Raw genomic sequence first — 14,351 nt, forward strand, 5'->3', positions numbered from 1 at the left:
GCTCCAGAAAGAACAACAGATACTTAAATGTTTTTATAAACTCTTTTTTCACCTCTTTTCAGAAAGCAAAGAGTAGAGGGTAAGAGGAATGGACTCTAAGCAGAAACAGTTTTGCTTATGGACAAGATCTAAACCCGGAAAGCCTTCCCACTCCCCTGCACAGTCCAAAGTCTGCACAGCCTTAGCTCTCTGACTGTGTCTGCTCACTTTTCATACAAACCCTGCAGCATAAAAGAGAAAACAAGTGCAGTGCCAGGAAAGGATTTCCCATCCCAGAGGCCCTGCTGGGAGCAGTCCTGGGGGGGGGGGAGGTGGATTGGCCCAGCCCAGCCCGGGATCCCTTACCAGCCAGCAGGAACCTGCCGCAGACCCACAGCAGCAGCCAGAGGACGGGGTGCCCCATGGCCCAACGCTGCTGCTGCTTCCGCTTGGCCCGGGGGTGGCGGTGGGAGCGTGCCCTCCTCCTCCTGCGCTTGCCTCTTCCCCGCCCACGCAAAACACCACGCCAGACGTCCACCACTGCACCGAGTTTCAATTTAATCCAGTTAAAAATTAGTCTATACAAATATGAGCAGGGCATTTTTTTCTACAAATATTGCACTGGAGGATATGAATTTGTACAGCATTGACCAAATCTTACCCCCTCATCCTCCTGTCGAAATCCCCAAAACTAAATGTCTACTACTTCTAGTCTTGGGACTGATGTCTGTACAAAGTTACATTCAGTTTTCTTGCAATGGCCTTATAAATGAAAAGCAGAGTAAATCCAAAAGCAGGAGTGACATTTCAGTCCCTTACTTATCTTTGAAAGTGGAAGAGGTAATAGCTTTCTACTTCCTCATTTGGCTATAAGTGTAGTTTAATGATTTTTAAAACTTTAAAAAGCTCCTGAGAAGTCAGTACCATGGTAGAAACATGCTTTAGGTGAATAATACTTTTCAGTCTCTTTTATGGAAGAGAGTACCCAATTAAAAGAAAACATCATCATTGGAAACAACAAATACATTAACAAGCAACAAGTCAGCTAAACATTTCATGTATAAGCATGACTTTTAGCACATTGTGTAACTGCTAAGGCAGGTGTTCCTGACAGCGACAGAACTCTTAGTTAAATCACACTTCAAACAATTCACAAAAATACTTTGTCTTTACTATACTTGGACAGAGACCTCTGTTTGCATGGGCCTGAAAAATGGTGCTCTTTTGCCATAGAGGAGAATGAGATGGACAGTATCAGGTCAAGCTTGATGTTACACAGGTGAGACTTGTAGAATCTCTCTTTTGAGAGTACATCACTCAGCCCTTGCTATCTATGCAGGCATGTAAAGCAGGGAACTATTCATATGAAACTTTGGAATTGGGGATCGCATCTCAAAAACGCTTAGGCAACAAACTCTTAAGATCTATTCAGTAGGAGTTAACTGTCATTGACTGAAGCTTTGGTGATTTCCACATAATTTAGGGCAAACGGCTGCCAATTTGACTGAACGTTTGATTATTGTTATAGATCTGATGACACAATTTAGAGGTTAAAAGACCGCCTTTTTCTACTTCTACAAAATGATCAGAAAACCTGTAGTATGTAAAGTACAAGCTTACTAATTAAATTAACACTGACAAGAACAACATTTAGATTTCAGATAGTTGAAGGAAAGGTGAGTGCTGTTTTATGCTAAACGCCCCTTAGTGACTACTGACATGTAAAACTAATAACTTTTGCTAGTACTAACTCACGATGAAATGACAAGTGAAATTCCTGGCTTCTCCCAAGCAGCTGCCACAGGCTCACCTCTGATGCTCACTACACCATGCCGAGAAGAAGCTGAGTTCAGCACCTAAGACAAAACAGCTCTTTAGAAAACTCTGGATGTTTTCAGGGGTTGGGCTACAGGTAAATGGGTTTAAAAAGGATATAATGCCTATCTTGTACAGCAGGGAGAGAGAAGGTTCTTACAATCAAAATATAACAGATGTTGCACTGAAAACTTGAGCTGGGCAAGCACTTGAGAGCAGATACTGCATTACATACAATATTTGTTACAAAACAGATGTAATATGAAAAAATTTAGTTGTATTGTAGAAATGCCTTCAGACCAAAGGTTTCAGTCCTTCATTCTGTACAAACATCTGTATCATTCTTCCTGTGTAAACCCTCATGGGGGAGAGGGGAGACTGGAAAACTTCCCCTTAATTTTTCTGTGATGTTTGAGTAACTCCCCCTCTGCTTCCCTCCTCACTGTGTTCTTAATTATCAGCCTATAACCCCACTGCCAGGGCAATGCACTGAGAAACTCTGTTACAAGTGAGAATAATATCCCTTGCTAATGTAAGTCCACTGGATGTAGCTGTAACTATGTCTGGGCCTCTTAGCAAACAGATAAAATTGCAGAAAGCTAATTCAGCTTCCAGACAAAGATATACTCAAACTGATGTTAGAATAGCAAGAAATGATGAATGGTGGATATAATAGTTTGAGAAACCAAATCAAAGTGTTAACCACTGGGTTAAGAACAAAGGAAAAACAATGGTAGAAAAGTCTAATTGTGGCTTGAGCAGTATGAATACTGCCAAAAAGGAAATGGGGCATGACAATTAACAAGATAAGGAAAGAGAATCTATTCTGGCAGTGAATTCTATTATGCTGTGTGGAGAACAAGAATATGCTCAGTCCTGATGAAAGAAGCATTACACACAGAAGGAAGATGCCTAGCTGCTATCAATCAAAACTCTTCAGAGTTGAGAAGCTTCTCCAACGTCAATACAAAACGTTAGCAATTGCCTCCTACCTTTCTTCAGTTTGCCTAACATACTCAAGCCTTATTCTGAAAGGAATATCTTTCCGTAACAGAGGCTTGCCTCCATTTCTTTGCTCAAAACCCAAATGATCTCCTTTCATGACACCATCAGCAGTTAGCCACAGAATAGTAAGGAAATGCAAAGGATACTTGCCAAGGTGTGTGTGTATCAGTTCAAAGCCAGCATTACACAATCAGACCAATCCATGTTTAAAAACAAACAAAAAAGACCCAGACAGGGTTTGGGCTTTAGGATACTTTCAGTCTGAAATAGATGACAAGCAAGGACAATCACACAGGTTTTCTACATTATAGTAAAACCCACAGGAAAAATCAACTGTTGTGTTTTTTTGTAAAATCTTGGTTTACAGTATTAGGGAGCTATTCTGGTTCAATACCAAAATAATACAATCAAGTAGCACCCCTGTTATAGGACATGTCATAACACTATATCAACTGCTGAAAGACTAATAACTATTAACAGCGAGACTCTTAACAGTCAAAGAATCATATCTGAAAAGAGCTTTTTGAAGCACATGGTGCATTTTGAAAAAATCAGGTATTATGACAGGAGGTAGGATAATCTGTACAGAAAAAGACAGAGTCCTGTTCTGTTTTGCACAATATTTCCATCATCAACATAAAAATCTTACTTAACATGCAAAATTTTGAGATCAGCTGGCACCTGATGAAAGAAACAGGGATAAAAGTACTGTCCCAAGAGCCAGTTGAGTATTCAACTGCCACACAGAATTAATCTTAACAAGGAAGATGGTTCAGATCAATACACCAGAAGTACAGTATTCCTATTGAAGGCTTACAGTGAAATTCTTAGGCTTCTGTAAACATGAAAAATATTCACTGTTCCACATAATTGTGGTGGTTAGATTTTAGAAAGTGCAATTTTTCTGTGATTAAGCATGCAAAGTTTGTTTTGTTTTGTTTTTTTTTTGGCCTCAGAGAAGAAAGGGGATGGTAGTGCTGGAAATGGTAGACCTTTCTTTATCTGTGATCTTTAGTTCCCCACATTTTGCTGCTCAGCATTTCTGGAAAGAGTTTCTACATAAATTAAGGCCTAATTTGGTATTCAGGCCAGGTCCCTGCTGCTGCTTTGAGAAAATTTTGATTCATGGCTAACTACCAAATGGCAGCTCAGCCAGCTTTTTGTAGAGTCCAACAGCTCAGTCCCTTGGCCATAAAAACCCTTAGTATTGGTAACTTCTTTCATCTCCTCCTCCAGTATAGCCTCTAAATGATCCCCTTGTTGCCTTTCTCAACGATGCATTTAAGAGAAAAATAATTTAAATTAGTGATTCAAGTCTGATCAATATTTAATCTATAACATTACTAAAGAATTTACAATCTGGGGAAGAAAGCAAAGAGTTCATGGTTTCACTCTGATTTTCCCCCTCCCCCCCTTTACCTCCCCCCAAAATAATGACAGTATAAAGTTGAGGCACAAGTGGTTAACGGTGAACTTGATCAGTTCTAGCAGCTGGTTCTTGAACATGTCCTGGTGGTAAAGGCTGATCACCTCCTGCAGGATGGTTTGGTGTATCTCCAACTTTGTGTTCCCCAGCTGTAAAACAAGAATAAAACCTCTGCAACTTCTTTATTAAATTAACCCCAAATGTTAAAAGTCTCTAAAGGAAAGTTTCTAGTGTAGGGACAGTCACACAAGAACTTCTATTGGTGGTTTGTAAGTGGAATCAAAATTTGTATATGTGGCTTGCAACAAAATCAGAACAAGACTGCCCTAAACACTGCATTATTTTAATATGCAGAATTTCCTCTTGGATCGCTAATTGTTTCTCTTCTCTGTGAAATGTTCTGTTCTCCCTGTTACTGACATAACACATTGGCTCTCTGGAGATCAATTTGTTCTTTCTAAAGCATATTACTTACTTGCGAAACCTTTAATCCAAATGAGGGAACTCTGAAGAAATAACAACTTGCTCCTGTATTTTATTCCTCACTGTGTCAACCATACTTTTAATGTTTTCGCCTTGCCTACCTTAGAGTAATGCTAGTTTTTATAGATTGCTTAAGATTCCATGACTTGCAACCATGTTTCTGTGTTTTGTTTTTTTGTTTTAAATCATCCTTAGTATAGCTCTCTAGTAGCCTAGAGCTTAGACATGTTGGCTATTTGGGTCTCATTAACTCAGTAAATGAGTAGTGGCCATTTGTGGCTAATATAATTAACATGTGCAATACCTAATTAAATGACTTTGCAGAAAGGAAAGTTTTTTGTATAAAATCAATACACATTTGTTAAGAACAGTATTTGTAACAATATTGCTGGTATCAGATGATGTATCATTAGTCCAAGTCCCAGGGCATCTGCTGTTCCACATGGTATTTTCACTGAAGTTCTGTATGTGAGGCTCTCAGAACTAAGTATCATAAAATGAGATTAGCCACAGGCAGTTTTGAAGGAAATGAAAGAAAAAATGAAATCATTGCTCAAATTTCATTATTTTTCTGTGCTGTTCACAAAACTGAGTGGCTTACAGATGGAATTTCAGGGTATTCAAAGTGAGCTGTAATCACTGACTCTAGCAGTTAAGTTTGAACTCCCTCTGTTGGCCCTGCAGCAGCAGTTAACAACATCAGTATTCAAAAAGTTGTCAGGATACAGCCCAAGGCATTATGTTTGAGATGAATGTCTAAAACTTCTTGTGCTGTAGCACTGATGATCTTAGCACACAAACATGGAAGCCAAAAAAGTCATATTAGTTTCAACCTTTCTAGAGGAGAAAAAAAGCTAAGTTAAGAGGTATGGGAAGAGCAAAGCCCTTTTAAGGCACACAGGAAATATGGACAATGCATTAAGGATAAAAACATGCTGGCTACCTGTCCTTTTCTTTTTTTTTCTTTTTTGACCTCAAAGAGTAAATGCAATGATTTATTATGTCTATCCTTATCTTCTTCTGAGGGAGTTGAAGTAATTGGTCTTTCCCACTGTCTAAAGCTAACTTGTGATATGTTGTGCCCAGTTGCTGACAAGTTGGCCATGGAGGATAGACCTGTTGAAAGCATTTAAATGTGTACATTTGTTCTGCAGTCTGAGACTGGGACCACAATTTGGGATTACAATCTGCGACATGAGAATAAGCTAATGAAGACATAACAAACAGCCTAACTGCTGATAGCCATGAAGTGATAGTGGCATCAACCTCAGCTTTTGTGTAAATATCCAGGATCGAGAGCAAGGCTGCTCAACAAGAAGGGAAGGATACATTACTGACTTCACATTCTTGGTACTCAAATCAGGTATATTATAGCATGTGTACACACGGCAAACTACCTTTAATCCACCTGGATATGTGTTGGTAACGTAGCCACAGAACATCAGACGGGCCTGGTCACTTTTATGTCCCAATTCTTCCCTGGATCCTCAGAAATCCTAGATATCCTAGATTTCAGTATGTTTAGATTGACCGGCATACCACTTGCTCCAATAAACTGCAGTCTTTCTTCTCTACCCATCTGATGCCTCAAGTTATGCAAGAGTGATTTTTTTTTTTTCCTATGGACTCCAAACTACTGAGATTTCAGAAATCCTCTAGAAAAATTCCATACTTCCCTCTTAAAGGCAGCTTAGTGAGCCTCTCAGATATATTCTTCAGGACTTTTACATTGGAGAACTTATTTTAAAGTTTGTGTATCTACACAGAAAATTACATACGGGGTTGGAATTTCAGTTCTCCAGCTGGTCCTGCAGGAGGATTTCCTTGCTGCAGCTTCTTTTGTTCCATCTGTTTTACAACCTGGTGAGAAATAAAAGACCACACTTGAAAAACTTAAGTATATCAACTTCTGATGTAACTGATTACACTTAAAAGAAATACATGCAGTCATTATGTGAAGTCTTTGTTAGTGGGGAAACTACTGACTTGAGATGCTTGCATTGCTTGTTATGATCTGAAGAAACAGATTATGTTCTGCTGCAGTAAAATTAGTTTAGAATCCAGCCGATGCTCACATGGGAAAAACAATGGTGAGTTAGGGACTGTTGTGATCCCTTACAGTTATAAGGCTATAGAAAAGGAGTGAATCCTTCTATTCTCATGCGTGTACCTGCTGAAGCTCTTGCTTCTGAGCCTGAAGCTGGTCATGCTGCCTCTGTAGCTCTTCCTTCTGTTTCTGAAGATCTTCTGCCTTCTTTCTAAGTTCATCTTCCTGCTGAGAAATATGACTTTCAAATTCCTTTAGCTCCTCCTCAGTGAAGAGCTGCTGTTGATCCAGTGTCTGCAAGAAAATATATACAAACATGAATACTTACACAAGATTGCACATCTATTTTGATTATATTTGCACTGGAACTACAATTAGCTGGATTCTACACTCCTTCAGACCCTCAAAATTTTGATCAAATGACCCCCAATTTTGATCAAATTACTCAGACATGACACTGTAAAGGGTTAGTGCACCTCATTCTGAGTAACAAGGAAATGGCTAAATCCTACTACAGATTTGGAGCTAGGGAAAAAGATTCCTCTTGTTTCCAAATAAGCTGTTTTCTTCCATTTAAAGCGATTCATAACCAAAATGTCCATTTTGTGTTTGAAAAGCATGTGCAAACAAGCTCTTCTAGAATCCACACAGTGGCGCAACACGTTTTCTATTTGCATGTGGACCACAAAGATTACATCTGATTTACTCACACACATACCAAAACAGATTTAAAAAAACCCCAAAAACCAAAGGTCAGAGACATGCAATTTGGTTTCCTGGTTTTAGAGTGACGGAAATTGTATAGGATGTTGCACTTGGAACACATTCTCCTTACCTCCCAGCTATCTGGTTCCAAAAATTCTTTTTTCTCTGTAGCTCTCAGAAACTCTTCCAAAGTTACTAGCCGGTCCTTGTTGATGTCCACCTATTTGAAGTAAAAAATTAAACTCAACTGAAAGGTTATTTTTTTGGTGGAGATAATATTTAATTTCATTATGCAAATATCTTCAAATTTAACCATTTCATTTTTAAACAATCCAATTTTCAAAAGGATGCCTGCAACATCTTTTTAAAAAAGAATTTTTTTTCTCAGAAGTTCATATCGTTTAACAAAAATGGAAATATAAATTGAATCCTCATATTTTACTTCAAAACTGATTGCTTCAATGGAAGTATTATGTGTGGTTACAGCCCCAACACTAATGGAAGCTTTTTTTTTTTTTTTTTAAGAAAAATGTTTTGTAATTTTCTGGTAACAATTTTGTAACTGTGAATGACAATAAGTTCCACTGTTGCATAGGGAGGATTTAAAACAGCAAAAAACAAACAAAAAAAAAACAAATTGTGTCAGAACCCTTTACATGGAAGGGAGGAAATGCTTCCCTTTATGACTAATAGGAGTCCAGGCTTGCTGCATTCCTCAAACTTAGGGAACATAGCTAAATATAGAAGAGGCGCAAGTGAGAAACAGTGGTTCAAAACATCATCTTTCTTTTCCTCTGTCTCTAAGCTGCAAATCTATGGAAACTAATAAAGGTATTCACTGTCACAGGTAATGCCTTGAGCTCTCAGACCCTTTTCTGAAGGGGCAAAAGCTAGTTACATGAAAGAAGGCATTGCTCTGCTCTCTCTTCCTACACCTGATCTTATCCATTTTGCCAGGACAAAACAGCACATTTAGGGTTTTCCCTGTTTTACACAGAATTCACAGGGAATTTCTATTAAATATGAGAGTATCCAAAAAGGGAGGCTACAGCACAATTCCTCCTCTGGAAATTTATAAATAAAATCTAGTCAGTAGGCATTTCTGTTAGAGTATAGGGATAGGACTCAAGGACTGTAACTTTATGTGAATCCCAGCACAAGCAACGTTCAGTATGATGATTCAATCCCTTCTGCTGTACCTGAACAACCCTTCACATCAGGAGGACTATATTTGTTTAACAGAGTAGGAAAAGGGCAGCTGCATTAAATGTTACTCCATACCTCATTCATTACATGCTCTCTCATTCTCAGCCTTTCCTCTTCCATTTCAACCATGTCATCCTCTTCATTTTTGGGGTCATAGACTTTTTCCAGCTGAAATTGAAAATTAACAGATGTTAGTCTGAAAAAAGGGCTGCTCATTCAAATGACAGAGCATATTTGGAATAGTAATGTGAGATATTACTAAAGAAGTTGACCATTCTTCCTCTTTTATTCATATATATATATATATATGAATATATATTCTATATATTCATATATAATATTTTTTAGCATTGAATTTAAGAAAGAATTGATCCTTTCACTGCTAAGGATGAAGTTTTCAGTCAGTTCATGTGGACTGTCGTAATTCGAAGCTGTGGACATTACAATAAAATTCACCTTGACATGCAGTCTGAGCCTACATTTGACTCAAAGCAGAAAGAGTTTCCACATGGTATCTGGAACAGGGGAGGGGAACTCTTACTGGAGCACAAAGCTGACCCTTTAAGCAGTCACAATATCGCGAGACAAACTGAATGCTGAACTTAATGGTCCACTTCTCTTCTTGCAGAGTGTCTTTTTGGTGAGTTCATGTTTATTTGCTTCTAGACTGACCCCTAGCTTTCTCAGTCATAAGTAATTTTAAGGCCCTAGACTAATTATTTGTTTCTAAATTATAAAATTGTAAAATACTGGGATATACTGTCTAGATGACTGTCATATATCTTAGGGGATATATAAGAATCATATATCATATGAAGAGGGAATTAGCTCAAAGTACTGTTAGAAATCTTTATCTGCAAATTTCATTTCTTATAAAATTTATCATAATCTGAATTTATCAAGCTTGCATGAACACTGTATAGCATATTTTCTCTCTGATTCATAAAGTCTAGGAAAATTTTAAGACTAGATGGTGGCAGGCATAATAGCGGATCTTTGAATGGGAAATTTAGGGTTTTTTTCCTCCTACACATTTGCATTTTCACAGATAAGGAACTAAGGCTTAAAGAAACTACAGGCTTGCCTACTTGATGCACACGTGCACCAAGCTAGGTGGACACAAGAGATCTGTTATCTCTGTAGCCATTTCCACGATGTACTGTCCCTGAGCCAGTAAGCATGACCGTGACCCTTCTTCTCTCAGCTAGGCTTATTACCCTAGGCTAGCACTGAACAAGCACAGCTACCCAGCTTCAGAACCTCTACCTGGCTAAACAGAGCCAGAGCAGGTGTGCAGCTCTCTACACTGCAAACTATACAGGTACAGATATTCTGCAGATTACTTATAAAATCTCAATCAACAGCCTGTGGCAGAGGAATACTTGAGCACTAGGTCTCTGGTGTCTGAGAGCTTCAACTACTTTCTTTTTCCTGCTGATGTGATTTTATATTTTTATAGAAGTGTTAAAGATGCATAAAACTTGACATGAGTATTCTCACTTGTAGTCCAAAGCCCCCAGACGCACTTGGAAAGACTGCAGACATCCATATAACCATTTATTGGAAGAGCTGAGGTTTCTAATTTTTTTTACCTCTTTAGTAAATAGGGCTTCTAATTCTTGCTCATCCAGGAAGCCATCATTATTCACATCTACAAAAAAAATCATTGAAAATACAAACCGAATAAATACAGAAAGCAATATATGTAATAGTTCTCCATGAGTTAAGTAAGTAAATGTCAGCATACAGTCTGGCATGGATTAAATGCCTTATTTAATGAGATGCTGGTTACACAGGTCAGTTTTGCTACTTAAACAGGCATTGGCTGAACTGTATCGCTGTGTTTGGCTGCCTGGCTCTTAACTGCTGGTTGGGTAAATCTGGAGCAATCTCTGTAGTTCTTAGATTAGCAAACTGAAATAGGTCACAATAGGATTGTATACAGTGCAATTGCCAAAAAATACTTCTGAAAATAAACAAATTTTCTCAATTTAACAGCTACATTTGCAACAGGATCAACAAAAATCTGTAAAAAACTTTACTATCCAGCAGTATGACCCTTCAAATAGACAACAGAATTCTGCCAAAATCTATACAAATATGCAATGCTTCCAGAGATCATTGTAGAATGACTTTTGACAATGAATGCAAAGGAGAGAATACTTGATAAGTAATAATCCATCTTTTATGCTATATTCTAGTCAATGTTGTTATAGTACCTCTGAAGTTGAAAGAGGATGTCTACTTTGAATGACTGTTATTATGCAATAGTTTTGGTTAACTGCTTCAGAAATTTTGATATACTAATCTCTAAGGCAAAAGGTTATTTTGGCCATTTCTGTTTCAGTAAGACTTGCATGAAAAAGCTACTGAAAAAAATTTCAGAAATTTTTCTTTCAAGATCTCTAGAAAGAGAGAAGAAATATGGTCTAATAATTACTTTCTATGTCAAGTACCTAAAATTCACAGTACATTTAATATATTCTAAACAGAAACAAAAGATCAGACTCAAGTTAGAGCACTTTTCTTCAGTTAAAGCATCTTCTGTGGTTTTAGTCAAATTCCACGCACTGTTCAACCCTTCACAACCTAGTGTTAGGCATGCCCTGCTTAACGGTATTTTATTATGCAGCATCTAGCAATGTCAGGATATAAGGTTACACATTTATCTAATTACATTTAAAGCAAAATGCCCATTGAGATGAACAGACAAAGTCCTTGTCTCTGGTACTATTTCATCATTTTTAGTTGCAGACTACTCAAATGTAGAAGCAATTTTGGGAGCATTTTGGCTTTGTTTGTTTGTTTTTAGGGACTCCTGCAGCGTCTGATGGGGCTTAGTACTTCCATGACTTTTTGAAAGATAAGGAGAGACTGGCGCTTAACCACAGAGAAGTTGAAAATGACTTTTCTCGCACACATTTCTGAGAACTTATTACCAGCACATGGTGTGTAAGCAAAGTTATAATTATAGACAGCCCTATAAGTATTCACTCTTCCCTGAAGAACCACTATTGATTACAGGTCAGAGCTACATGATTTTGTGAGTATTTAAACAAAATTCTAACATCTACAACTTTTAAATGCCATTTGACATCTTACTGGTACAGTAAATTTACAAACAATACAATTTGTTTTCTCTTCTACACTCTCTGGATTTATTGAAATTGCTTGAGTTACAGGATTTCCTCCTGGCATAAAACAAACATGCTGAACAAACACTCTTAGCAGAAGATAACAGACAGCCCCTTGATTTGTTTGTTAAATTAAACTAAGCCTCTTACCATGTAATTTGAAAAATGTTTTGGGGTCAAATTCATTAGGATCTAGTCCATCTGCTTCTTCCCACACCTCTTTCAGTTGATCTTTGCTTCCCTATAGATTGATTACAAAGAAAAACTATTCAAAAGATGATTCAGTGTAATTTTACTGCATTACCTTTGCATTACAGTTTCTCAAAAAGGCTTTTTTTGTTTTGTTCCAACTAGATTCAATGGAATTTTCTTTAACCCCCTCTTACTCATGTCTAATACTTGCACTAAATAGAAAGGCCCATGGAAGAGGGAGCATCAAGGAAACACATACTCAGTGGAAAGGACCATCTGTAGTAATGCAGCATGGCTGGACAGACTCATCTAAAAGTAACAGCTGAAAGGAGTTCAATCAGTTTGCTTTTTCAAGAGCAAATGGTGCTGCGATGCAGTTCCTTCCAGGTTAGGCATACCATGAAGGCATCCTTGCAGTTTTGAATACCCTGCTGGCTTCCCCCTTATGAGTTTTAGCTTATGCTGTTTTGCCAGCATATAGCATACCTGCACAGGAAAAAGGGGTGTACAGCAGGTTTTGTAATGCACTCAGCATTGTTCCCGCTCTCTGCTCCCAGTGATGTCAATGAGAGGAGAAATAGGCAAATGCTGAGAATAAACATGATACACCCTTCTCTTTATTAGCTTTTTCTCTCTGGTAAGCAAAGTTCCTTCTGAACTGTATAAGAACAGACTGTGGCCTTACAGGATGGTGAACTTTAGGGTGATCTCCATGCTTTTTCTTCATCTCTTCAAATTTGGATTCCTCTCGATGTCTCTTTTCTTCATCGAGTGTTTTTAAATACTCTCTCCTCTCATGTTCTTTCATCATCTCATATTTCTTAAATTCTTCATGGCGTGTCTTATCATAGTTTTCCAAGTCACTTGTAGCCTAAAAATAGATATACACACACACATGATTATGTTAAAAGTATTGTTCAGTTCTGTGGACAAATCACCCATCTGTGGACAAAAACAGCTGTATTGCCATTCTCCTGTTAAACATGAAGACTAGTTGGGGGTCCCCTCTCACTTGACAGTGATGTAGAAACTTCTTCCTCACTTCCTCTGTCACCTTCACAGAATTCAATATGCAAGGGTTCAGCTGCTAGGCACCTTCAGAAACTATACAGTACTGTAAGGAGGCAACAAGGCACCCCTTCTCCTCAGTTAATAATCAATTAACTCAGGTTCAGTATGTCCCGTACTAATTACTAAGAACAACTTTGAATGGTATTATTGACTCCTTGTTTATTTCAGAATAAGAACATTTGTAGCTTATCCTACAGTTTAACATACCCGATAGTCTCTCCATTATTTACATTTTAGTTTTCAAAGTCACCATACTTTTTGAAAACAATTCTTAAAAAAAAAGCCCCTAAAATACCCATTACAGTCTGTCAATATCTCAGCTGAGAGATGAGAAGGTAAGAAGAAAAATTCTATAATAAGAGAAAACTGCCCAGCAGAGGATACGCCTCTCCTAGCCAGAGTTTTTCCATGAGTAATGCTTAGAAATGGCAAGACACTTTATAAAACATATATGTTTTACAGCAAATTGGGAGAAAATTTTCCAAGGGGAAAAGACTGTAGTACTGTGGCAAGTTTAAAATATTCCTTAGTTAAGAAAAAAATTTCTTCCCGTTTACTGTGAAAACATTGTCAAATTCTCATCTCAGACTTGCAGTGCTCTCTAAAGCGTATCTGACATTAAAGTCTTTTTCCCCCTTGGGAAGTGCATTTATTCTAGCAGCTGAAAAAAAGCCAGGCCACGCTTAACTTAATTGCATCTCCCTAATAAATATGGACTGGAAAAAAAAAATGCCTGTAATTAGATACTGAATCTGCTAAACCTAATGTACATTGAATGCCATGCCCAACACATGCAACTTCCAATATTCATATCTGAAATTCTACCATGCTGTGGTTTTGCAGCTTGACATATACACAATAGATCCCAAAATTCAAATGCCTATTTAGGGATGACTATTTATGTCATTCTGTGAGACATCTAAAATCATTTAGAAACAGAAATCAGACTTCAGAAATCAGAAAATACACTTGGGCAAAATGTGCCCCTATCAAAACTGTATTTAATTTAAATGCTTTCAAGAAAGCTGTATGTAATTCCCAAGTTGTTTGCAATGCATGCAAATCCTGTTAAGACGCCACTCTCAAAATTTAAGGGCCCTTTCAAATAATGCATGCTGACGACAAAGTTTTCAAACATGAAATGGAGACAATTGATTTTTTTCTGAAATTAAGAGCTGCGTGTCATTTATAAAAAGTGGTATACATAAAAGGATTTGCTTTCACCACAGGAAAAAAGCATAATAATAGCAAAAAAAAAAAAAATTTATAGTAGTTTATATCTAGCACT

The 14,351-nt window shown here is 37.6% G+C and overlaps 1 protein-coding gene across 1 annotated transcript in view; it reads right to left on the reverse strand.

Annotated features, from left to right (window-relative positions):
* Nucleotides 1–517: 517 nt before the first annotated feature.
* NUCB2 (nucleobindin 2) overlaps nucleotides 518–14,351 on the reverse strand; it is a 33,091-nt gene continuing 19,257 nt past the window's right edge. The window contains exons 6-13 of the mRNA XM_067296063.1: nucleotides 12,678–12,863; nucleotides 11,951–12,041; nucleotides 10,259–10,317; nucleotides 8,742–8,834; nucleotides 7,591–7,680; nucleotides 6,879–7,049; nucleotides 6,487–6,568; nucleotides 518–4,374 (exon numbers count right to left, since the gene is read on the reverse strand). Coding sequence (XP_067152164.1) covers nucleotides 4,262–4,374; nucleotides 6,487–6,568; nucleotides 6,879–7,049; nucleotides 7,591–7,680; nucleotides 8,742–8,834; nucleotides 10,259–10,317; nucleotides 11,951–12,041; nucleotides 12,678–12,863 — 885 coding nt within the window. The 3' untranslated portion in view covers nucleotides 518–4,261. The remainder of the gene's footprint in view (nucleotides 4,375–6,486; nucleotides 6,569–6,878; nucleotides 7,050–7,590; nucleotides 7,681–8,741; nucleotides 8,835–10,258; nucleotides 10,318–11,950; nucleotides 12,042–12,677; nucleotides 12,864–14,351) is intronic.

Source organism: Apteryx mantelli, chromosome 4 (genome assembly GCF_036417845.1).
Source record: "Apteryx mantelli isolate bAptMan1 chromosome 4, bAptMan1.hap1, whole genome shotgun sequence".
Classification (NCBI taxonomy): domain Eukaryota; kingdom Metazoa; phylum Chordata; class Aves; order Apterygiformes; family Apterygidae; genus Apteryx; species Apteryx mantelli.